General features: G+C 53.4%; 1 protein-coding gene across 1 annotated transcript in view; it reads left to right on the top strand.

The window, feature by feature from the left end:
* The first annotated feature begins 4,977 nt into the window (after window positions 1-4,977).
* The window catches only part of ALS2CL (ALS2 C-terminal like), a 31,581-nt gene continuing 14,199 nt past the window's right edge, over window positions 4,978-22,359 (top strand). Inside the window, exons 1-13 of the mRNA XM_009898156.2 lie at window positions 4,978-5,084; window positions 6,357-6,549; window positions 8,759-8,824; window positions 9,776-9,941; window positions 11,303-11,431; window positions 11,739-11,858; window positions 13,476-13,552; window positions 14,070-14,136; window positions 15,247-15,443; window positions 17,374-17,439; window positions 17,888-17,986; window positions 19,124-19,282; window positions 20,138-20,249. Of these exons, the coding sequence (XP_009896458.2) occupies window positions 4,979-5,084; window positions 6,357-6,549; window positions 8,759-8,824; window positions 9,776-9,941; window positions 11,303-11,431; window positions 11,739-11,858; window positions 13,476-13,552; window positions 14,070-14,136; window positions 15,247-15,443; window positions 17,374-17,439; window positions 17,888-17,986; window positions 19,124-19,282; window positions 20,138-20,249 (1,557 nt within the window). The 5' untranslated portion in view covers window position 4,978. The remainder of the gene's footprint in view (window positions 5,085-6,356; window positions 6,550-8,758; window positions 8,825-9,775; window positions 9,942-11,302; window positions 11,432-11,738; window positions 11,859-13,475; window positions 13,553-14,069; window positions 14,137-15,246; window positions 15,444-17,373; window positions 17,440-17,887; window positions 17,987-19,123; window positions 19,283-20,137; window positions 20,250-22,359) is intronic.

Here is a 22,359-nt window from a genome sequence, read left to right as displayed (position 1 = left end):
GTAGGAGGATAGCTGTCCCTGGAGAAAAGCAGCAAAGGTTGGGACAGAAAGGATTGAATTGAATTGAATTGAATTAAGCAGGTTGGAAAAGACCTTTGGGATCATCAAGTCCAACCTATCACCCAACACCATCTAATCAACTAAACCATGGCACCAAGGGCCTCAGCCAGGCTCTTCCTAAACACCTCCAGGGATGGTGACTCCACCACCTCCCTGGGCAGCACATCCCAATGGCTAACAACTCTCTCTGTGAAGAACTTTCTCCTCAAGCCCTGTGAGGAGAGGCTGAGGGAGCTGGGGTTGCTTAGCCTGCAGAAGAGGAGGCTCAGAGGAGACCTTATTGTTGTCTACAGCTACATGAAGGAAGGCTGTAGCCAGGTGGGAGTTGGTCTCTTCTCCCAGGCAAGCAGCACCAGAACAAGAGGACACAGACTCAGGCTGTGCCAGGGGAGGTTCAGGCTGGATGTTAGGAAGAAGTTCTTCCCAGCAAGAGAGATTGGCCATGGGGATGTGCTGCCCAGGGAGGTGGTGGAGTCCCCATCCCTGGAGGTGTTTAGGAAGAGCCTGGCTGAGGCCCTTGATGCCATGGTTGAGTTGATCAGATGGTGCTGGGTGGTAGGTTGGACTGGATGATCTCAAAGGTCTTTTCCAACCTGGTGAATTCTATTGTAAGGCAGCATGGACAGCCCTAATGTCTGCTCAGTGCTTCCATCAGGCAGCAGCACTGCAGCTTGCATTCAGCTCTTCACACACGAATGCACAGCATGAACTCTGCGTGCCCTCGGATGCTCCTGACTGTTCCCTTGCCCCTCTGTGGCTGAGCTTTGTTCTCTGGCTGATGAACTTCAGCTCTTCTCTGCCTGGCTGGGCCAGAACAAAGGTGCAGATGCTGTTGTCACCGAACTGATGGAGAAAGCCTGGAAATGGTGGCTGAGAGTCACGCTGCCCTGACTGGTGACGTGATTGGATGTGGCAACTTTGGGCTCTCTGTGGTGCCGGAAGGGCTGTTTTGAAAGCTGGCTGCTGTGGCTCTCCCGTTCAGCAGCTGCTCCCAGGCTCCCCTGGTCAGGCAGCATTCAGCCTAGCAATTTACCCAGCAATTTTCCCCACTCTGTGGAAAGAGACCTGGCAGTCCTGGTGGACAAGGGGATGGCTGTGAGCCAGCAATGTGCCCTTGTGGCCAAGAAGGCCAAGGGTATCCTGGGGTGCATCAAGAAGAGTGTGGCCAGCAGGACAAGAGAGGTTCCCCTCCCCCTCTGCTCTGCCCTGGTGATCAGGAGTACTGAGTCCAGTTCTGGGTTCCCCAGCTCTGCACAATGCTGTTACTTGCAGGGGTTTCTCAACCCACTTACTGCACCATGGGAATGCTTTGGGGTCACCCTCCTGAGATCTGAGCTCAGGTCTTCAAGGAGATTGTAGCCAGGTGGTGGTTGGTCTCTTCTCCCAGGCAACCAGCATCAGAACAAGAGGGCACAGTCTCAAGCTGTGCCAGAGGAGGTTCAGGCTGGTTGTTAGGAAGAAGTTCTTCCCAGCAAGAGAGATGGGCCATTGGAATGTGCTGCCCAGGGAGGTGGTGGAGTCCCCATCCCTGGAGGTGTTTAGGAAGAGCCTGGATGAGGCATTTGGTGCCATGGTTTAGTTGATTAGATGGTGCTGGGTGATAGGTTGGACTGGATGATCTCAAAGGTCTTTTCCAACCTGGTTAATTCCTATTCTTCTTCCTATTCGTCTTCCATTATATTCTATTCATGGGTGATGAAGAGAGGCTGTGGAGTCTCTTTTTGTGTAGATATTCAAAACCCTTCTGGATCCAGTTCCAACCCCCTGCCATGGCCAGGGACCCCACACACTACAGCAGGTTGCTCACAGCCACCTCCAGCCTGACTGCAAACACCTCCAGGGATGAGGCTTCCACCACCTCCCTGGGCAACCTGTGCCAGGCTCTCATCACCCTCATGGGGAAGAACTTGTTCCTAACATCCAGTCTCAATCTCCCCACTTCTAGTCTTGCTCCATCCCCCCCAGTCCTATCCCTCCCTGACACCCTCAAAAGTCCCTCTCCAGCTTTCTTGGAGCCCCCTGCAGATACTGGAAGGCCACAATTAGGTCTGCTCAGAGCCTTCTCCTCTCCAGACTGCACAACCCCAACTCTCTCAGGCTGTCTCCAGATCAGAGCAGCTCCAGCCCTCTGCTCCTCCTCGTGGCCCTTCTCTGGACACCTTCCAGCACCTCCAGATCCTTCCTGGAGCAGAGGCTCCAGAACTGGACACAGAGCTCCAGGTGTGGTGTCAGCAGAGTGGAGCAGAGGGGGAGAATCACCTCTCTTGACCTGCTGGCTCTGCTTCTCTTGCTGCAGCCCAGGATGCGATTTGCTCTCTGGGTTACAAGTGCTCACTGCTGGCTCCTGTTGAACTTCTTATCCACCAGCACCCCCAGGTCCTTATCTCCAGGGCTGCTCTCCAGCCAGTCCCTGCCCAGCCTGTATCAGTGCCTGGGATTGCCCTGAGCCAGCTGCAGGACCTTGCACTGGTGTGAGTAATTCAGTTTCCATGAAGCCCTCTGGCTGTGGGGGATGGATGAGGCTTCTCTGGTTGCTTTGATAAGGGTTTGGGGAAAGACTTTCTAAGTTGGGCATCTTGCACCCCTTCTTGTGGTTTTGCACAGGATAAAACATTTTCTGGCAGCACTAAGCAAGGGCAGGGGGGAGACCTCCTCTCATATCAGAGCCCCATGAAAGGATGCAGGATGACTCAGAATCATCTCCCTTCCTTCCACCAAGAACAGACCCATGCATAAAATCCACTAGGTTGTTACTCACTGAGCCTAGTTACAACCCCAGTGAGTGCCTGCTCTGCTGAAGCACACATCCAGCCTGATTTTCCTCCCTGATTAGGCTACTTGATGCCTGCCCATTTCCAGCAAGCTTGAGTGTGTTCTGCAGGACTCATGAGAAACAACTTTGTGTCTGCAAGACAGGAGATTAAACGCTGCTTAAAAACAAAATCATCAGCTTCTCGGCCTTCCCCATCCTCTTGGTGCTCCAGGGTGACATTTGGCTGCCTCCTGATGTGTTTTGCTCCTTCTCCTGGCTCAGCTGCCTGCATTGGGAGGGACCAGGAGGAGTCTGAATTCCAGCTTCTGGACCTGTTTACGTGCTCAGATCTTTCCTCTGGGATGCATCCTGCTGGTGCTCCTGAAAATAATGAACACCTCCCATAGTGCTGCAGAGCCTGATGAGGAACTTGCAAAGCAGAGAGGTTGTGGGGGTTTGCTCGTTTCTTTCTTTGTGGCTGCTCGGTTTTTCAGGTAAATGCAATCCAACAGGCAGTGGCTACCAAGGGGAGAGCTTTGGCATTCACCTGGGAAGCTGCTTGTGCCTGCCAAGCCCAGGCCAGCTAACCACTCAAACTGCAAAGCAGCCTCTGTTCTGTGACCCCGTTTCAGCCCCAGCTCCAGGGTGACCTGGAAAAGGAGCTCCTAAGCAGAGTTTGTTGACGTTAGGGAGGTCAAACTCTTTATTTAGCAAGAGATCCACCCCCATGTGGGGCTTTAAACCCCAGCCGTTCCCACCTAACTCGGCCACCCCACCCCCGCTGACCTTTTGAGCAGGCTGTGCTGAGCTGTTTGAGGTCTTTCTTCCCATGAAGTTTAAGGCAGGGTTAAGCTTTCATGTCTAACTTCCTGATGTCTTAACACAAAGGCAATGACTCTCACCTATTGTTTGCAGCAATCAGGGGAGAGGTTCAGGATGTCTTGGAGGGTGCCACCAGCAGATAGCCTCAGCTTAGCTCTTCCTGGAAACAGTGCAAAGGTTTAAGTCTCCCTTAATAGATAAGTTAGGTCCAGCCTCGTAGCCAAGTGGTTACTGCATAACCTCTGCAGAGCTAAGTTGTCCTTCCCTCCCAAGGCAGCATCACTGTGAGCAAGCTCCCAGTTTCAGGTGGCTCCTGCAGCATACCTGAGGATGCTGTGCCAAGCTGCACCTCTCCCAGGCGTCAAAGCTGGGCCAAAGCCTCTGCCAAGCTAAGTCTTTGCAGCACAATGCCCTGTCCTCGCTGCCTGCCTTGAGTGTGGACCTCAAGCAGGCTGAGGGATCAGTGAGGACAGATCATCTGCAGTTCTTGGCTGTTAAAAAGTTAACAGAAGCCCTGAGTTCTGTGCTTTTATCACCATTAGTAAGAGCAGCTGACCCTGCCCATGGCATCTTCACCCTCATGGCTCTTTTCCAGAGCAGTGTCTTATGACAAGCCATTAGCTGGCTGTGCTCACTTCCTCTGATAGGCTTCTGTTGGGAAGGAGGAAGCTCCTGGAGTTAGCTCCCAGGGGTTTGCTGCCTTTCTTTGAGCACTGCCCACTTCCACTTGAGGCAAACTTTCCTGCCTGACGCAGCAGCTGTGCCACATAAGCAGCAGCGCAGTGGCCTCCTCGGGAAGGAGTCACACCAGCCCTCTGCTCCTTCGGAGGCTTGGATGTCTGGACATGGCCAGCAAGGCTCTGCAGGTCCATGCAATAGCTTTGCATGCCAAAAGGTGCAGCCTGAGGCACCTGGGCAGAAGACTGGTGAGAGAGGTGGGAAGAAGCACTTAGCTTCATCCTTCCCTTCCTTGTACTTGAGAATTGTCTTCTGGGAGAGCAGATCTGGCACGAAGCAGGATTAACGAGCATCAAGCAGTTCAGGGCCTTTCCAGTCGTGTGGAAGAGGTATTGTGGCCCACCTGAGAAGATCTTCAATGTGAGGCATCAGGAAAACAGGCTGTAGCCTTGGTGGTCTTCTGTGCCACCAGCTGGTGTTGAGCTGTTTGCTTTCTGGCTCATCTCCTAACGCTTTCAAATGGTTGTTAGGCTCAGCAGCTGCACCCCTGTGTGCTGCCAGGAGCAGGGAAGGCTGGTGGCTTGTGATGAGCATGGAAGCCTTGGCAGATAGGAGCTCTTTCTTGCTGGGGAGTTAAGCTATACCTTTCTGTGTTGCATCCAGGACATGTGCACAGCTGAAGCAACTGCATCTCTGCTCCAAGTGGAGGAAACCTTCTCAGCATGCCTGGCACGGATAGATGCCCTCATCCTCAAGCCTCTGCTGCAGGCAGGTAGGCTGCAGAAACCTAATTAATTTCTTTTTTGGTCTGTGGTTCTAGCCTTGAGTCATTGACACACCCAGGAAGGGATTGGGAACTGGAACTCCATAGTTGAGGGCTTGCAGGAGGCTGTTTGCTGGAGTAAGTGGTGTGTGGAGATGTTTCAGTTAAGATAGTGAGCTCTTCAGGATGCCAAGCCTAGGCTTGGGGTTCCTGCTGGCTTTTGGGGTGTTAATCCAGATTCTAACCCTGCACACCCCCTCTGAGGCTTGCTTCCAGCATGCTGTGTGGAAACCCACAATGTATCTCACACCTACACGACCCCTAAACAAGGGCTCCTGGGCCACGGCCATGGCTGCCTTTGAAGGGAAAACTTGTGAGTGCAGGTTCTGAGCTGGCAGTGAATCAGAGCAGCTCCACTGAACTAAATCCATCTAAATATTCACTAACCTGTCTGGCCAAAAGTGGAGGGACTGGATTAAGCCTCTGGGGTGGTTTCCTCTCAAGTCACCTCCTCTTTGGTCTAGCCTCCAAGGAGACTGGGAAGAGCCCTTGGGGCAAGAAGCAGGAATTTTCTTCTGGTGCTTGTGTCTGAGCCAGGGCTGAGCCTCATGCCCCACAAAATGAGAAGGATGAAGCCTTTCATCGTGGATAACCTATGCAATTAGTCACAGGGACACAACCCTAAAGCAGCAGCAGCAGCATCTCAGTCCTGTTTGGAACTCTTTCCTTCTCATACCTCTGCTTTCTGGGGAGGGCTTTGGAGCACAGCCCTGGGAGGAGAGGCTGAGGGAGCTGGGGTTGCTTAGCCTGCAGAAGAGGAGGCTCAGGGGAGACCTTCTTGCTCTCTACAACTCCCTGTAGGGAGGCTGTAGCCAGGTGGGGGTTGGTCTCTTCTCCCAGGCAAGCAGCAGCAGAACAAGAGGACACAGTCTCAAGCTGTGCCAGGGGAGGTTCAGGCTGGATGTTAGGAAGAAGTTCTTCACAGAGAGAGACTGGCCTTTGGAATGTGCTGCCCAGGGAGGTGGTGGAGTCCCCATCCCTGGAAGTGTTTAGGAAGAGCCTGGCTGAGGCCCTTGGTGCCATGGTTTAGTTGATGAGATGGTGTTGGGGGATAGGTTGGACTTGATCTCAAAGGTCTCTTCCAACCTGGGTTAATTCTATTCTATTCTTTACACTGGGAACAAACGGGCTGAGCATTAGATGTGAGCAATGTTTCCACAAGATTCTTCATGGAATCAAGGCTTTTCCAATCCTCTTTTCTCCCTCATTTCTTCCTCAAAGAGCCTAATGACCAGAAGGGAAAGGAGAACTTCAAGCTCTTCCAGCTCCTAAACGATCGATTTCAAGCTCTCTGGAACCTCACGGAAGAGAGTTACTGGATACTGAAGCAAAAGTGGAGCACCTCTGAGGCATTCTGCATCCAGGACATTTACACCATCTGGAAAGGAGACTTGTTTCTAAGTGTTTACATCCAGTAAGTACAGAAGCACTCTGGAGCAGTGCATGGGGACCAAACTTCCCCCCTGGCAGCTTTGGCACAATTAATCTGTGCATGGAATCTGTTCGCTTCTGGCCATGAGTGTTCAGGCATTGGGTCAGGGGAGAGCCCTCAGTGCTCAGAAGTGGTGCTGCAGAATGCTGTGTCTGTGCAGGCATCTCAAGGAGCTGCCTTTTTGTTGCTCTAAGTGTGTGTGTAAGAGGCAGAATGTGTTCTTGTAAGCATCTTGCAAAGGGGAAGAGAGCAAAGGGGTAGGATTTGTACCTGGGGGATTTATGAGACAGCAGTTTGAGTTGCCACCAGGGACAGAGAGGTCACAGAATCATAGAACTGCTGCAGCTGGAAAAAGACCTCTAAGACCATCAAGTCCTGCTGTCAGCCTGACACCACCATGGCCATCAAACCACATCCCAAGTGCCGTGCCCCAGGGATGGTGACTCCACCACCTCCCTGGGCAACCTGCTCCTGAAGTTTAAAGGACTCACAGGGATGAGCAGAGAATATTCTAGAATGATAGCCTGAGTTGGTTGGAAGAGCCCTGTCAGAACCCTTAACCCAGCACTGCCAGGTCACCACTTAGTCACATCACTCACCACCACCACATCTTCATGGCTTTGAAACCCCTCCAGGGATGGGGTCTCCACCACTGCCCTGGGCAGCCTGGGCCAAGCCTTGGCAGCCCTCAAGGGGAAGAAATTTTCCCTCCTGTCCAACCTAAAGCTCCCCTGGGACAGCTTGAGGCTGTTTCCTCTTGTGCTATCACTTCTGAGGGAGAAGAGCCCAGTCCCCACCTGGCTCCAATCCCCTTTCAGAGAGCTGTAGAGAGGCATAGAGGAGGTGAAGGTATGTGCTGAGGCTTCAGATGGCCCAAAGGAGAAGTTTATCTGCAGCTCCAATTTCCCTTCATTTCGAAATCAAAGCCTGGCTCCTCCCCACCTCTGCTGATTCACCTTCTGCAGACCTCATCCTACAATGTCTCATGCTTCCTGGAGTGGTTCAAGGGACTGAAATACACAAATAGATGTCCCTAAGAGGTGAAAGAAATGATGAAGAGGCAGGACATGCTACAGGACCCCTCCCAAAACCCCACGGGAAGGAAAGCCTGGTATTTGCTGCCAAAGCAGGGCTCCATCTCCCTCTAGTGTGAGCTGGGACACATTGGTGTGGGACACCTTGGCTTCAGCTTACCACCAGTCACACAGCCCTGAGGCTTTTACTTCAACCAGCAGGAATTCCTTCATCTGAAGGTGGATCTCCCAAGCTCAGCCTTTGCAGGTTTGCTTCCCAGGAGTGCTGGGAGGTAAAGTGAGGAAGCTTGCTTCTGCTTTTGCTGAACACCAGAGTGGTTTAAACTTCCTGTGACAGGAGTGGTGCAGAAGTCAGTGTGACAGTTGAAGCATGGGGCTGGCAAAGGGGGCAGAAGGGGAGTGAGCCAAGGTGAGGAGCAGAGTAGCTCTGTCTCTGCCTGCTTTGTGAAGTTGCAGAATCATGAAAGCCTTTTGTTTGGAAAAGTCTGCTAAGGTCACCAAGGTGATGAACCAACCTAACACCACCATGGCCATCAGGCCATGTCCCACAGTGCTGTGTCTGCATGGGGCTTGGCCATCTTCAGGGAAGGGGACTCCACCAGCTCCCTGGGCAGCCTGTTCCAATGCCTGGCTTCTGCAGGCAAGACCTTGTCCCTAATATCCAACCTAAGCCTCCTCTGGTGCAACTTGAAGACATTTCCTCTCATTCTGTCACTTGATAGTAGGGAGAGGAGACCCAGCCCCACCTGCCTCCAGCCTTCTTTCAGTGAGCTGTAGAGAGCAATGAGGTCTCCCCTGAGCCTCCTCTTCTCCAGGCTGAACAGCCCCAGCTCCCTCAGCCTCTCCTCCCAGGGCTTATGAGCCCCTATCCCACATTGCCCAGAGAGATGGTAGATGCTCCATCCTTGCAACCATTCAAGGGCAGGTTTTCTGGGGCTCTGAGCAGGCAGGAGCTTCGGGGAACACAATCAGATGTTCTCAGACAGCAGATTTGTTCTCTAGACCCTTCCCCAGCCTTGCTGCCCTTGAGGAGTGGAGGTGGAGGACCTGACCTGACATTTTCAAGGAGCTCCTTCCCTCTGTCACTTGACTGTTGCAGGCCATGTGCACCTCTAACCCAGCTCATGGCTGTGCCTCTGCTTTCCTCCTGCCAACAGATACTTCGTCACGTTTGCCAACTACGTCGTGGTGCAGGGCTTCGAGCATGCCACAAAGAGCAAAAGGTCAGTGGGCTGGGAAGTGCTCCTTGAAGGTGCTGGCAGGAACACAGAAATGTTATATGGGCCAAGAGACTAAACCAGAGTGAGCAGCACCGAGTGCTGCACCTTGCAGTCGTCATTTCGTGGTCCAGCTTCCTGCCCCTGTCGTCTTCCGAGGCCACCGCAGCAGCTCTTGAACCATTTCCTCTACCTCTCTCTCTCCATCTCTTTCTAGTCAGGCACAACTCCCTTTGCAGAGGAGGTAAATCTGGGGGTTCAGGTAAGGACTGAGGTCTGAGAAAGGATTCTGTGGGAATCTGGCAGGAAATTTCCACTGTTTGTCCCAGATGATGTCAGAGCCTCATGGAAACAGCAAACAAAAGCATGAGCAGACTCCTGGAATCCCAGCATGATGGGGTTTGGAAGGGATCACCCAAGCCAACCCCCTGCTCCAGCAGGGCACCCACAGCACAGTGCCCAGGAGCACAATGCCCAGGGAAGCTCTCCACACAAGGAGACTCCACAACCTCTCTGGGCAGCCTGGGGCAGGGCTCCAGCACCCTCACACCAAAGAAGTTTCTCCTCCTGTTCAGGTGGAACCTCCTGGGCTCCAGTTTGTGTCCACTGGGAAGAGTCTGGATCTCACTCCAGTAGTTCCTTCCTGGCCATTTAGCTGAGTCTCCCTCTCAGTGTGAAAACCACCATGAAAGTCAGGCTGGAGTCCATTTGTGGCTGTAGGTCCTGTTTGTGCAGACCTCTGGGCCAGAGGCAAGGTGGATGAAGCTCTGGTTTGCCTCACCACCTTGTTTCTGTGTCTGGTCTGCAGAAGTGTTTGGAGCACATTACCTGCTGCTCTTCCAAGGCTTTCCCTGCCCTCTCTGGGAGGAAGCACAGGGAGTTTGGGAGGCAGGGGAGTGGGAATCCATTTCCAGAATTCATGGATGAACCTTTTTGTCTCAATTTCCCATCTTGCAGTGAAGCCTGGAAGCACCACAAGACAGTGCTGAAGCAATTCCTCACAGACTTCACCTCTGAGAGCTCCATGTCACTGGCCTTGTACACTGTTCTTCACAAGCCTATCCGAGATCACATCGAGCACTATGTACAGCTCCTGACCAAACTGAAGGAGGCTCTCCAAGAGGTAGGAAGCTGTAGCTGATGTGACTTGGCTGCCTCATGCTAACACCTTGTGCAGGGCTGGTGGGACTCTCTGGTGGGACTCCTCACCTGCAGTATTATGTCCAGAGATGAAGGGCAACGAGGCTGGGGAGGGGTCTGCAGCACAGCCCTGGGAGGAGAGGCTGAGGGAGCTGGGGTTGCTTAGCCTGCAGAAGAGGAGGCTCAGGGGAGACCTTCTTGCTCTCTACAACTCCCTGAAGGGAGGCTGTAGCCAGGTGGGGGTTGGTCTCTTCTCCCAGGTACCAGAACAAGAGGACACAGTCTCAAGCTGTGCCAGGGGAGGTTCAGGCTGGATGTTAGGAAGAAGTTCTTCACAGAGAGAGTAATTGGCCTTTGGAATGTGCTGCCCAGGGAGGTGGTGGAGTCACCATCCCTGGAGGTGTTTAAGAAGGGATTGGATGTGGCACTTGGAGCCATGGTTTAGTTGTCAGGAGATGCTGGGTGACAGGTTGGACTTGATGATCTCTGAGGTCTTTTCCAACCTTATTGATTCTCTGATTCCATGGGATCCCAACACAAGAGGGACATAGACCTGCTCAGGGGGTCCAGAGGCCCAGGGCTGGAGCAGCTTTCCTACAAAGACAAGCTGAAAAAAATTTGGGCTGTCCATCCTAGAGAAGAAAAGGATCCAGGCAGACTTTAGAACTACAGCTCAGTATCTGAAGGGGACCTACAGGAAGGCTGGGGGAGGACTGTCTAGAAGGGGTTGTAGCAATAGGCCAAGGAGCAGTGGTTTTAAACTGGAGCAGGGCAGATTTAGACTGGACAGAAGGAGGAAGGAGGAGAGTGGCAAAGTACTGGCAGGGATGCAGCTGAGGCCTCGTTCCTAGAGACATTCAAGACCAGACTGGATGTGGCCCTGGGCAGCCTGATCTAGTTGGAGATGTCCCTGCTCACTGCAGGGTGGTTGGACAAGGTGACCTTTGAGGGTCCTCTCCCAACCCAGTGCAAGCTGTGACTCTGTGCAAGCAGGCTGGAAGGAGGATGATGTCCAGGGTACAGCTGGGGTGGTGGCAGTAACCAGCACTGGTGGAGTGCAGCCCACCTGCAGGTCCCAAAGCACTGAAGAGTGTGCTATGAGCTACTCCTCACAGAGAGCAGCTCCAAAGGCTCAGGTGTCTGGCTGAAGGCTGCACACTTCTGCTGGTGGCAGAGAGAATGCTGGAGTTTGGAGGCTTTCCTTGCCAAGGGGGTTGAGGGTTGACTCTCACGAGCCCTTTGGGCTCAGAGCAGCTGAGGTCTTTCTGCAGCTGTAGCCCAGAGAGTAAATGCACTGCACAGCCATGCCTGAAGCATTGCTCAAGCCTTGCCTCCTTTCATCAGGGCTCTGAGAAGGATGTGGTTATCACTGCCATCAAGGAGTATGTGAAGCTGGAGTCTTTCATCAGCCAAGTCCTGGATGAAGCTTGTTTTACCAAGTCCCTGTGGAAAAACCTGAGCTACAAATTCACGGTGAGTCAGGGAGGAGGCAAGTGGCTTGATGATGGGGCAGCTCTTTTGGGTGCCTCACACTCCTGCTTCCACGTGGAGGAGACTTAACAGGGCTCAAGCATTTGAGGCTTGGTTTGGAAGCCAACAGAGCAGGGCAGTGTGGAAGCCTGGAGGAAACCTCCTGGTCAGCTTCAAAAGTGGAGTTCTGTGTCCGGTTCTGCTGGGCTGCCAGCTTGCACCATGAGCCAGAGGGGCTCTGCAGGGCCTGTCAGCCTTCCCAAAACCTGGTGCTTCTTGATGGCTTTGACCTCTGTGGTTCTTCCTGCAGGACATCCTCTGTGTGCCTGAAAGGAGGCTGCTGGAGGACAGCAAAAATCTTCCCATCGCCGCCAGCACGACTCGCTCAGACCGGATCCTGCTCTTTGATGATGTCCTTGTGATCATCCAGGTGAGGCTGCAGCCCTTCAGAGGGGTTGGAAGGACAGTCAGGTTTGGGTTCCTTGGACACTGAACACGCAGCAGGGCTTGGCTGCTGGCCAGACCAACGGGAGCCTGCTGAATCAGAGATGCTCTACTGTAAGCACTCGTGCAGAGCACTGAGCAGGACCTGTCATGGTTGACTCTGCCAGCTCGTGGCACAGCAGCAGAAGTTTCAGGTGTTCTGGGGGCTGTTGCAGGAATTTGGGCCTGGGTGTGGGGCAGACAGGGAGTGCCTGCATCCATGGGCAGCTAGATGAATAACGTGCTGAAGCTGCTCTGCAGCGTGCTAACCAAGGCCAGCCTGGCTTGCTCTGGCTGACAGCTCCTGTAACCCAGCAGGGCTCCCTTCATCTGCACCTTTCCTGCTCTTTAGTCATGTGCCAGCCCCCCAGGTGTCCACACACATGACTGCCTTGTGAGCTGATGTATCTGATGGGGCTCTTCCAAACCTGACCTGAGAAGCCCTACTCAGCTTGCAGGGTCTAAGCCTGAGGGCTTAGGGATTATCTCACCCAGCTTTACATTGTAGATGGCTCAGCACTGCTGTAAGCAAGTGCCCCCAGGCTCCCTTTACAGTCAGGGGAGAGAAGGATGCTCCATCTGGGTGTGGTTTACCTGACCTTGTTCAGGTGCCAAAATTAGGATGAGCTGAATCATGTCCTGCAGTGGGATGAGAGCACAAGGCAGCTCACAAGGAGGGATCTGCACTGTAGATATCTCTCTTCGGTCATGGATTTAGGAGGGGCAGCCTCCCTCCCTCCCCTCTGCCACTAATAGGGTAGATACATCAGGGGTTACCTTGTGGTGAACTCCACAGTGCTTGTAACTAACCTTGGCCAACTAGGTCCTTACAGATGGCAGCTCCCTGGTGTGGGCATCTGGGCTTTAGAGATGGGAGGGAGATGTGACATCACACTTAGGCTTTGCCTGACAGTTCAACCATGTTAGTGTCCTCTGGATTGGTGGCTTCTTGGTTACAGTTGTGACTCCTTAAGTGGTGCACTTGTGAGCCACTACAGGCTGTGCCAGCCAGGCACCAGTGGTGTCCCCCAGCGATCAGACTGGGCCCCATCCTGTTCAATATCTTTATTGATGATCTGGATGAGGGGATTGAGTTCATCATCAGTAAATTTGCAGATGACAGCAAGTTAGCAGCAGGAGTTGATCTGTTGGAGGGTAGGAGAACTCTCCAGAGGGACCTTGCCAGGCTGGACAGATGGGCAGAGTCCAAGGGCATAAGATTGGACACATCTGAGGGCCAGGTTCTGCACATTGGCCACAACAACCCCAAGCAGTGCTACAGGCTGGGGTCAGAGTGGCTGGAGAGCAGCCAGGCAGAGAGGGACCTGGAGGTAGTGGTTGATAGCAGGCTGAACACGAGCCAGCAGTGAGCCCAGGTGCTGTGCTGTTCTATTCTACTCTATCTCCAAGGTCTACCATCACAGTGTGGGATTGATATGTGGACCACAAAAGCAGCAGTTCACAGTGCTGCCAGCCTTGCTCTGCTGCTCAGGGGCTCAGCAGAATGGGGACAGAGTGTGATGTTGCCATCAGTATCAGGAATGTCTTCTCACTTTTGTTCCAGGGAAACAGCTTCCAGAGTTTTGATCTGAAGCTTGTCTGGGTAGATGACAACCACAAGGAGAAATCAGCTCCAGGACTGTGAGTGAAAAATTTCCACTTGGAGGCATAAGTGAAAAGTGTTCAGCTGGGTTGTGAACCTGAGGAAAGGATCCAAACTGTGTATCCCATCCCCTTTGCACCCCTTGGGCTTGGTTCTGGGTAACTCTAGCACCTCTGAGATGGGATCACAGCACCTTGGACTTGTGGTGTTTGCATCTGACACACTGAAATCCATCAGTAATCAGTTGGGTTTGACTCCAGACTGAGAGAATCAAAATGGTTTCACTAGCTGAGTGCCTTCTGAGGAGGGCAAACTGATTCCAAAAGAACCATTAGTTCCTGAGGAGGAAGGAGGAGGGTAGGAGCTGCTGCTCCATTAGCTCCTGAGGAGGAAGGAGAAGGGTGGGAGCTGCTGCTCCATTAGCTCCTGAGGAGGAAGGAGAAGGGTGGGAACTGCTGCTCCATTAGCTCCTGAGGAGGAAGGAGGAGGGTAGGAGCTGCTGTTTGCCTAAGAAATTAGTTTTTCATAGTCACTGTAATGTCTTCTGCTTCACAGGTATGGATTCTCCATCATAACCCCTGAAGAAACCTTCTCCCTCACTGCCAAAGACCCACAGATGAAGGTTAGCAGTGGGCAAGGTGCTTCTGTGCCACCTGAGAAGCCCAGTTTGGAAACAGAAGGATGGCACAGGGGAGATGGCAGCTCTCTAGTGGAGGCAAAAGATTGACTGCTGAGTGGAGGAGGAAATCCTGTTGAGCAAGATCATAGAATGGTTTGGGTTGGAAGGGACCTTAAAGATCATCTACTTCCAACCCCTGTGCCGTGGGGAGGGACACCTTGCCCTAGCCCAGGTTGCTCAGGGCATCATTCAACCTGGGCTTGAACACTTCCAGGGAGGGAGCATCCACACCTTCCCTGGGCAGCCTGGTCCAGTGGCTCACTGACTTTAGCTTCCTGATCAGAAGATGGATTAGTTAGGATTGGTAGGTTCTGCACTTTCCACTCTACCACTCCCCTGCTCTACCGACTGAGCAAGGCTGTGGGCTCAAGCCTGCAGTGGGCAGCAGTGTCCTCCCTTTTATACCCTAGCTGGGCAGGGAGGGGGAGTGGAACAGACTCAGTTTCCCAGGGGGAAAACGCCCTGCAGGCCCTCCCCCCCTGCTTCCAGGATGGGTGTTAACCCATCACAAGCTGGGTGCCTGGCTACAGCCTCCCTTCAGGGAGTTGTAGAGAGCAAGAAGGTCTCCCCTGAGCCTCCTCTTCTGCAGGCTAAGCAACCCCAGCTCCCTCAGCCTCTCCTCCCAGGGCTGTGCTCCAGACCCCTCCCCAGCTTTGTTGCCCTTCTCTGGGCACGTTCAAGAGTCTCAATGTCCTTAAACTGAGGGGCCCAGAACTGGGCACAGGACTCAAGGTGTGGCCTAACCAGTGCTGAGCACAGGGCAGAATGACTTCCCTGCTCCTGCTGGCCACGCTGTTCCTGATGCAGGCCAGGATGCCCTTGGCCTTCTTGGCCACCTGGGCTCACTGCTGGCTCCTGTTCAGCTGCTGTCAACCAGTACCCCAGGTCCCTTCCTGCCTGGCTGCTCTGCAGCCAGATGAGCCATCACTGAGCAGCCAGCCAGCATCCAGCACAGAGTGGAAGGGAGCACAGCAGCTTCCTGCTGCTTCTCCTGCAGCAGCTCTTGCTGGGGAGCCGTTTGGAGCTACGGCCTCACCACCCCTCTTCCCCCAGGCTGTGTGGCAGTGGAAGCTGAACCAGGCTGTGCGGCAGGCACTGAATGGGAAGAGAGATTTCCCCTTGTGGGGCAGGACTGGCGAAGGCATCCAGCCCCCCTGCTGCCGCTTCTTCACCTACCTCTTCAGGCTGGAGGGCAAGTTCCGGAGTGCCACCTACGAGGGCGAGTGGCGCTGGGGAAAGCCACACGGCAAGTAAGGAGACTCTGTTGTGCCCCTCTCCTAAGCAAGGCCATGCAAAGGTGGTCCTAATGTCTCTGCAGCACTACCTTCATCTAGTGGATGGAATAGGGGAGGCATAGGTGCCCCAGAGTGGCTCTGGATATGGGGTGGTCCATCCCATGCTGAGGTCCTGCATCACAGGCTCTGGGTCCACTCCATGCTGAGGTCCTGGATCACAGGCTCTGGGTCCACTCCATGCTGAGCTCCTGGATCACAGGCTCTGGGTCCACTCCATGCTGAGCTCCTGGATCACAGGCTCTGGGTCCACTCCATGCTGAGCTCCTGGATCACAGGCTCTGGGTCCATCCCATGCTGAGCTCCTAGATCACAGGCTCTGGGAATTTGGAATTGAGGATGGACTCAGGGGGGACAATTGGGACACATTTGCCTCAAAGCTTGACTCCTGATGCATGACCTGCTGCAGAAGTCTTGCTGGTGCTGCTGGTTCGTGCAGTAAATGGTAGAGGTTGCCCCAGTGATGTGGTAATGACCACATTGCATTGGATTAAGGCTCTAATTAAGGACTTAGTCTTGAGCTGATGTTTATGTTCAAGATCTCAGCCTGGGGCACGAAATCTTATCATCATGATGACAACAGTGCTGCAGCCAGTGAAAAGCCTTTGCTGGTGAATGTGAGAAAAGTTTGGTCTTGTGCTACCCAAAGCCTTTTTATCATCCAAACCATTGCCAGAGGAATTTGCAAAACATAGAACCATCAGATTGTTTTGGTTGGAGAAGGACTGTAAGTTCATTGAGTCCAACCTTCAACCCAACACCACCATGGCCATTAAACCATCCCCCAAAGTGCCAGTGCCACACATCCCTTGAACTTCTCCAGGGATGGTGACTCCACCACCTGCCTGGGCAGCCTCTCCCAATCCCTGCCCATTCTTGCAGGAAAGAATTTTCCCCTCATATCCAACCTGAACCTCCCCTGCTGCAAACTGCTTAGGTTGGAGGTGGCTTCGCAGATCATCAGGTCCAACCCTCAACCCAGCACTGAAGGTCACCACTAAACTGTGTCCCTCAGCACCACATCCACATGGCTTTGAAACACCTCCAGGGATGAGGTCTCCATTGCTGCCCTGGACAGGCTGGGGCAGGGCTCAACAACCTGAGTAGAGTAGAGTAGAATTAACCATGTTGGAAAAGACCTTTGAGATCATCCAGTCCAACCTATCACCCAACACCATCTAATCAACTAAACCATGGCACCAAGTGCCACATCCAATCCCTTCTTAAACACCTCCAGGGATGGGGACTCCACCACCTCCCTGGGCAGCACATTCCAATGGCCAATCTCTCTTGCTGGGAAGAACTTTCTCCTCACCTCCAGCCTGAACCTCCCCTGGCACAGCTTGAGACTATGTCCTCTTGTTCTGGTGCTGGGTGCCTGGGAGAAGAGACCAACCCCCACCTGGCTACAACCTCCCTTCAGGGAGTTGGAGAGAGCAAGAAGGTCTCCCCTGAGCCTCCTCTTCTGCAGGCTAAGCAACCCCAGCTCCCTCAGCCTCTCCTCCCAGGGCTGTGCTCCAGACCCCTCCCCAGCCTCGCTGCCCTTCTCTGGACATGTTCAGGAGTCTCAATGTCCTTCTTAAACTGAGGGGCCCATTTCCTCTCATCCAGTGTCCTCTTATTCTTTGGGACAAGAGACCTCACTCCAGTCTCCTTCCAGGTAGTTGTGGGGAGCAATGAAGTGCCCTCAGCCTCCTCTTCTCCAGTGCAAACTTACCCTTTGCTCCTTGCAGTGCAAAGCAAGAGCTGCCAGCAGCATTTGTGTCTCTGTCCCCTGGGGAAAAAGGTTTTGATGTCAACCATTTCTAGGCTGTGCCTTGATGCCTTCTGTTGCAGCTGTGGGTGTTGCAGGTCATCTGCCTCATGTAACCCTTGCTTCACATCACAGGGGGACCCTGAAGTGGCGTGATGGACGCAACCACGTTGGGGACTTCAAGGACGGCTTGGAGCATGGGTGAGCCTCCAGATGCAGGCTGTTTCTTAGCTTGTTTTCAAAGCAAGAGATGGCTCTTCCCAGAGGAACAGGGACACTGACACCTTGTAGGGGGACTCTGCTGTTGCAGCCCAATTCATCCAGTCCAACCTATCCCCCAACACCATTAATCAACTAAACCATGGCACCAAGTGCCTCAGCCAGGCTCTTCCTAAACACCTCCAGGGATGGGGACTCCACCACCTCCCTGGGCAGCACATTCCCATGGCCAATCTCTCTTGCTGGGAAGAAATTCTTCCTAACATCCAGCCTGAACCTCCCCTGGCACAGCTTGAGGCTGTGTCCTCTTGTTGTGGTGCTGGCTGCCCGGGAGAAGAGACCAGCTTGGGAGTCTGGAAGTTCCTTAGCTTTCAAACCTCATCCAGGACAACTGAGTCACCTTTTGACCTCTGCCACATGTCCCTTGTAGGTTTGGGATCTGCCTTGTCCCACGCCAGGCTGAAGACCGCTATGACTGCTACAAGTGCCACTGGTATGAGGGCAAGATGAGAGGCTATGGAATCTGTGAGTAAGTAAAACCCAAAGATGGATTCTGGGGGAGGGAAGAGGAGGGGGGGGAAGGATTCCATGTACTTTGTGTCCCCACCTCTCTGTGAAAGGCTTAGTGTGAAACCCAGGGTAATGAAGTCAGGCTCCAGAAGCTTTTCTTTGGAGATGGACAGCAGTGTGGCTACACAAACCTGAGCCTCCTGAGCACTGGAAAGCAGGAGCTGCTCTGCAAGCTGTGACCACTGTAACCCCCTGCCACAGCAGCTTCTGTGCCTTATGGGTGAGGAATTAGGGTAATTCTGCATCCATGCTTGTGGTTGAAGGGAGGAGAGCTCATGGTGAGCCACCAGCCCTGGGCAGACTTGGTGGAGAACACAGCTCACTCTGTCTCCCCCAGCCATCTGGTGTGGTGGTCAGTCTCTCCTGGCAAGGAAAAAGCAACAGGACAAAAGGAAATCACAGAATGGTTTGAGTTGGAAAGGACCTGGCCAGAGGTCTGGAGCACAGCCCTGTGAGGAGAGGCTGAGGGAGCTGGGGTTGCTTAGCCTGGAGAAGAGGAGGCTCAGGGGAGACCTTCTTGCTGTCTACAGCTCCCTGAATGAAGGCTGTAGCCAGGTGGGTGTTGGTCTCTTCTCCCAGGCAGCCAGCACCAGAAGAAGAGGACACAGTCTCAATCTGTGCCAGGGAAGGTTCAGGCTGGATGTTAGGAAGAAGTTCTTCCCAGCAAGAGAGATTGGCCATTGGAATGTGCTGCCCAGGGAGGTGGTGGAGTCCCCATCCCTGGAGGTGTTTAGGAAGAGACTGGATGTGGCACTTGGTGCCATGGTTGAGTTGATTAGATGGTGCTGGGTGATAGGTTGGACTGGATCTCAAAGGTCTTTTCCACCCTGGTTAGTTCTGTTCTGTTCTGTTCTGTTCTGTTCAGCAGTGGTCACTGCAGCCTGCCTCTCCCAAGGCAGAGCTCTGTGTGGAGCGACTGCCTTGAGTGCTTCACGTTCCTGAGAGTGAGCACCAAGCAGCTCCAGGGCTACCAGATGAATATTTGGAATGTTTAGGAGGCAGATGAGCCCATTCTACTCACCCCCCCCTGGCCTCCTGCTCCAGTAGCAGTGATCAAATAGGCACAGCCTTAAATCCTGTGTCTGTCCCCCCGCAGGTATGGCAATGATGTGGTCTACAAAGGTTACTTCAAAGACAACATGCGCCAGGGCTTTGGGATCCTGGAGAGCACCTCAGCTGAGCATCCCTTCAGATACACTGGAGAGTGGGAACATGACAAGAAGAATGGATATGGAGTCTGGGAAGACAAAGACAGGTAAAGGTGATTGAGGCCAGGGCTGGCTTTAGGTACCTTGACAGTTCTGTCCCTCTGCTGGCAGGGCTGAAGCCTCATGTTTTGGTGGGGTGGACTTGGAGATGAAGAGGGAGATGTGTTCAACCTCTGCTATAAGGCTTGGACTCTGGGAAAGCTTTATATGAGTTGAGTTTGTGTAGCCCATCAGGGCACTTGTGCTGTGTGGAGCCTCATACATAACACTTTCAGTTGGAAAAGACCTTTAAGATCATTGAGTCCAACCGGTCTCTAACTCTACCAAGGCTGGTGCTGAGCCATGGCCCTCAGCATCTCTATGCCTCTTTTCAACACCTCCAGGGATGGGGATCCAACCACCTCCCTGGGGAGCCCATTCCAGCTTTTGGGAACCCTTTCAGTGAGGAAGTTTCTTCTGCTGTCCAACCTAAACCTCCCCTGGGGTGACTTGAGGCTATCTCCTCTTGTCCTGTCCCTTGTTGCTTGGGAGAAGAGACCACCCCCACCTGGATCCAGCCTCCTCTCAGGGAGTTGCAGAGAACCAGAAGGTCTCCCCTGAGCCTCATTTTCTCCAGGCTGAGCAATCCCTGGTCCCTCAGCTGCTCCTGGCCAGACCCTTTACCAGCTTTGTTGCCCTTTCCTGGACACACTCCAGCCCCTCAGTGTCATTCTTGGAGAGAGGGGCCCAAGACTGAGCCAATTATTCAAGATGTGGCCTCCCCTGTGCTGAGTGCAGGGGGACAGTCGTTGCCCTGCTTCTGCTGGTGACACTAGGAAATGGTGCATCAAATTGAGCAGGATCTAATACAGCAGGGGAGAAAACCTTAACTGTTTTGGGTTGGTTTTGTTGTTGCCTTCTAGGGGGGAGAGATACATAGGGACGTGGCTCGATGACCGCAAGCACGGCCAAGGCATTGTGGTGACCCAGTCAGGTGTCTGCTACCAAAGGACATTTCATGCTGATAAGATGGTGGTGAGTGCCCATCTGCAGTGGACTTGCTAAAAGGATGGGACCTGGAATTCCCCATCAGGAGCAATGTCAGCCTGAAGCATAGGACCTGGGGGTGCTGGGGGAGGAGAAGCTCAACAGGAGCCAGCAGGGAGCACTTGCAGCCCAGAGAGCCAAGCAGAGCAAGAGAAGTGTGGCCAGCAGGGCCAGGGAGGGGATTCTCTGCTCCACTCTGCTGAGACCACAGATGGAGCTCTGGGTCCAGTTCTGGAGCTTCTGCTCCAGGAAGGATCTGGAGGTGCTGGAAGGTGTCCAGAGAAAGGCCACGAGGAGGAGCAGAGGGCTGGAGCTGCTCTGCTGTGAGGACAGACTGAGGGAGTTGGGGTTGTGCAGGGTGGAGAAGAGAAGGCTCTGAGGAGACCTCATTGTGGCCTTCCAGTATCTGCAGGGGGTTCCAAGAAAGCTGGGGAAGGACTTTTGAGGGTGTCAGGGAGGGATAGGACTGGGGGGGATGGAGCAGAACTAGAAGTGAGGAGATTGAGATTGGATGTGAGGAAGTTGTTCCCCATGAGGGTGGTGAGAGACTGGCACAGGTTGCCCAGGGAGGTGGTGGCAGCCTCATCCCTGGAGGTGTTTGCAGCCAGGCTGGAGGTGGCTGTGAGCAACCTGCTGTAGTGTGTGGGGTCCCTGGCTATGGTAGGGGTGCTGGAACTGGCTGAGCCTTGAGGTCCCTTCCAACCCTGACAATTCTCTGAGTCTATGAAAATGAAAACCTCTTAATCTTCAACATCAAGGAAGACTTTTTTACAGTGAGGGTGATGAAACACTGGCACAGGCTGTCCAGAATGGTGGTAGATGCTCCATCCCTGGAAACCAAGCAGGTCAGGCTGGATGGGGCTCTGAGCACCTGATCCAGCTAAAGATCTCCATGCTGACTGCAGGGGGGGTTGGACTAGATGACATTGAAAGGCCCTTTTCCACCTGAAAATTCTCTGATTTTGAGGGAGAACAGAAAGCACAAAAGTGTAAGCACTGATATTTGACCATAACCACCTTGAAGTACAAAGTGTAGCTTTAGCCTTGTTGCTTGCCATCTTCCTGAGGTGGCAGGTAGGAACCAGAGGTGAGACTGCCACTTCTTGCTCTTGCTCAGGCACCTTCTAGGTCTGGCTGGTCAGCTGCCCATCAGATTACAGCTGGAGACCAGAGCTCCTATGTAAAGCAGTGCAGTTCCATAGGATACTTCACCTACCTTGGAGATCACAAAGCCTTTGCCTCCTCTTTGCCCAGCTGGCTGGCCAGTTCATTGAGAGTTTAGGTGTTGGTGGGGCAAGAAGGGGCTGGCACGGTTTAGGGCCTGGCTTGGAAAGAAAAGCCTCTCCTCTGGGGAGAAAAATACAGGCTTGAAAAAACAAACAACCCCTTCCCCACTCACCAGATTGGGAGAAAATGTTGAGCATGGAAACTCTGTCAGGAGGGCTTTCCATAAAACCCTCCATCTGCAGGGCAGCCAAAAGAAAAGCTCTCTTTTGGCCTGCCAGCAGCCAAAGGCTTCTCTCCCTTCACACAGCTTCCGTGGGGGGAGCAGTCACTTCGGGTTTCCTAGTGGAAAATTGCTCTGGCCAAGAAGCTTCCCTTGGAAACCTTTTATTTTTGCCAGAAAAAGGAGCTTTCCACCAAGGCCAGCATTCCAGTGGAAAATGTGCTGCAGCTCTGGAAGTGCCCACGGGTGGGTTTTTGCTGGCTGCTGGGGGCCTGTTCCAACCTTTGGGCTCCAAGCAGGGGTTAAAACCCCAGCAAAAAGACTCTCCCTCCGCTGGGATCCTCCTCAGGCTGTTCTGCAGCTTGGTGCTCCTTCTCTACAATGTGTGCTAGTGGCATTGGGGAGGGAAGGGAAGGAGTTAGGTTAGGCAGGCTTGGGAGCAGCTCATTAAAGCCTGGTTGACTGCACAGCAAAGGGACAAAGCTGACTGGCCTCAGCAGCCACCTTCCTCTTTCCTCTCTATTGTCCTGCAAAGGATGAGACAAGTGGCTGCAGGCACCTGGAGGTCAGAGGCTTGGGAGGAGCAGGAGTCTGACCCAGGAGCAAATTCGTGGGGACTCTTCTTCGAACAGGAACCCACGTTTTGTTTGT

The sequence above is a fragment of the Dryobates pubescens genome, chromosome 21, assembly GCF_014839835.1.
Source record: "Dryobates pubescens isolate bDryPub1 chromosome 21, bDryPub1.pri, whole genome shotgun sequence".
NCBI lineage: Eukaryota > Metazoa > Chordata > Aves > Piciformes > Picidae > Dryobates > Dryobates pubescens.
The sequence above is the reverse complement of the archived record's forward strand: the minus strand, read 5'-3'. Positions and strand labels throughout refer to the sequence as shown.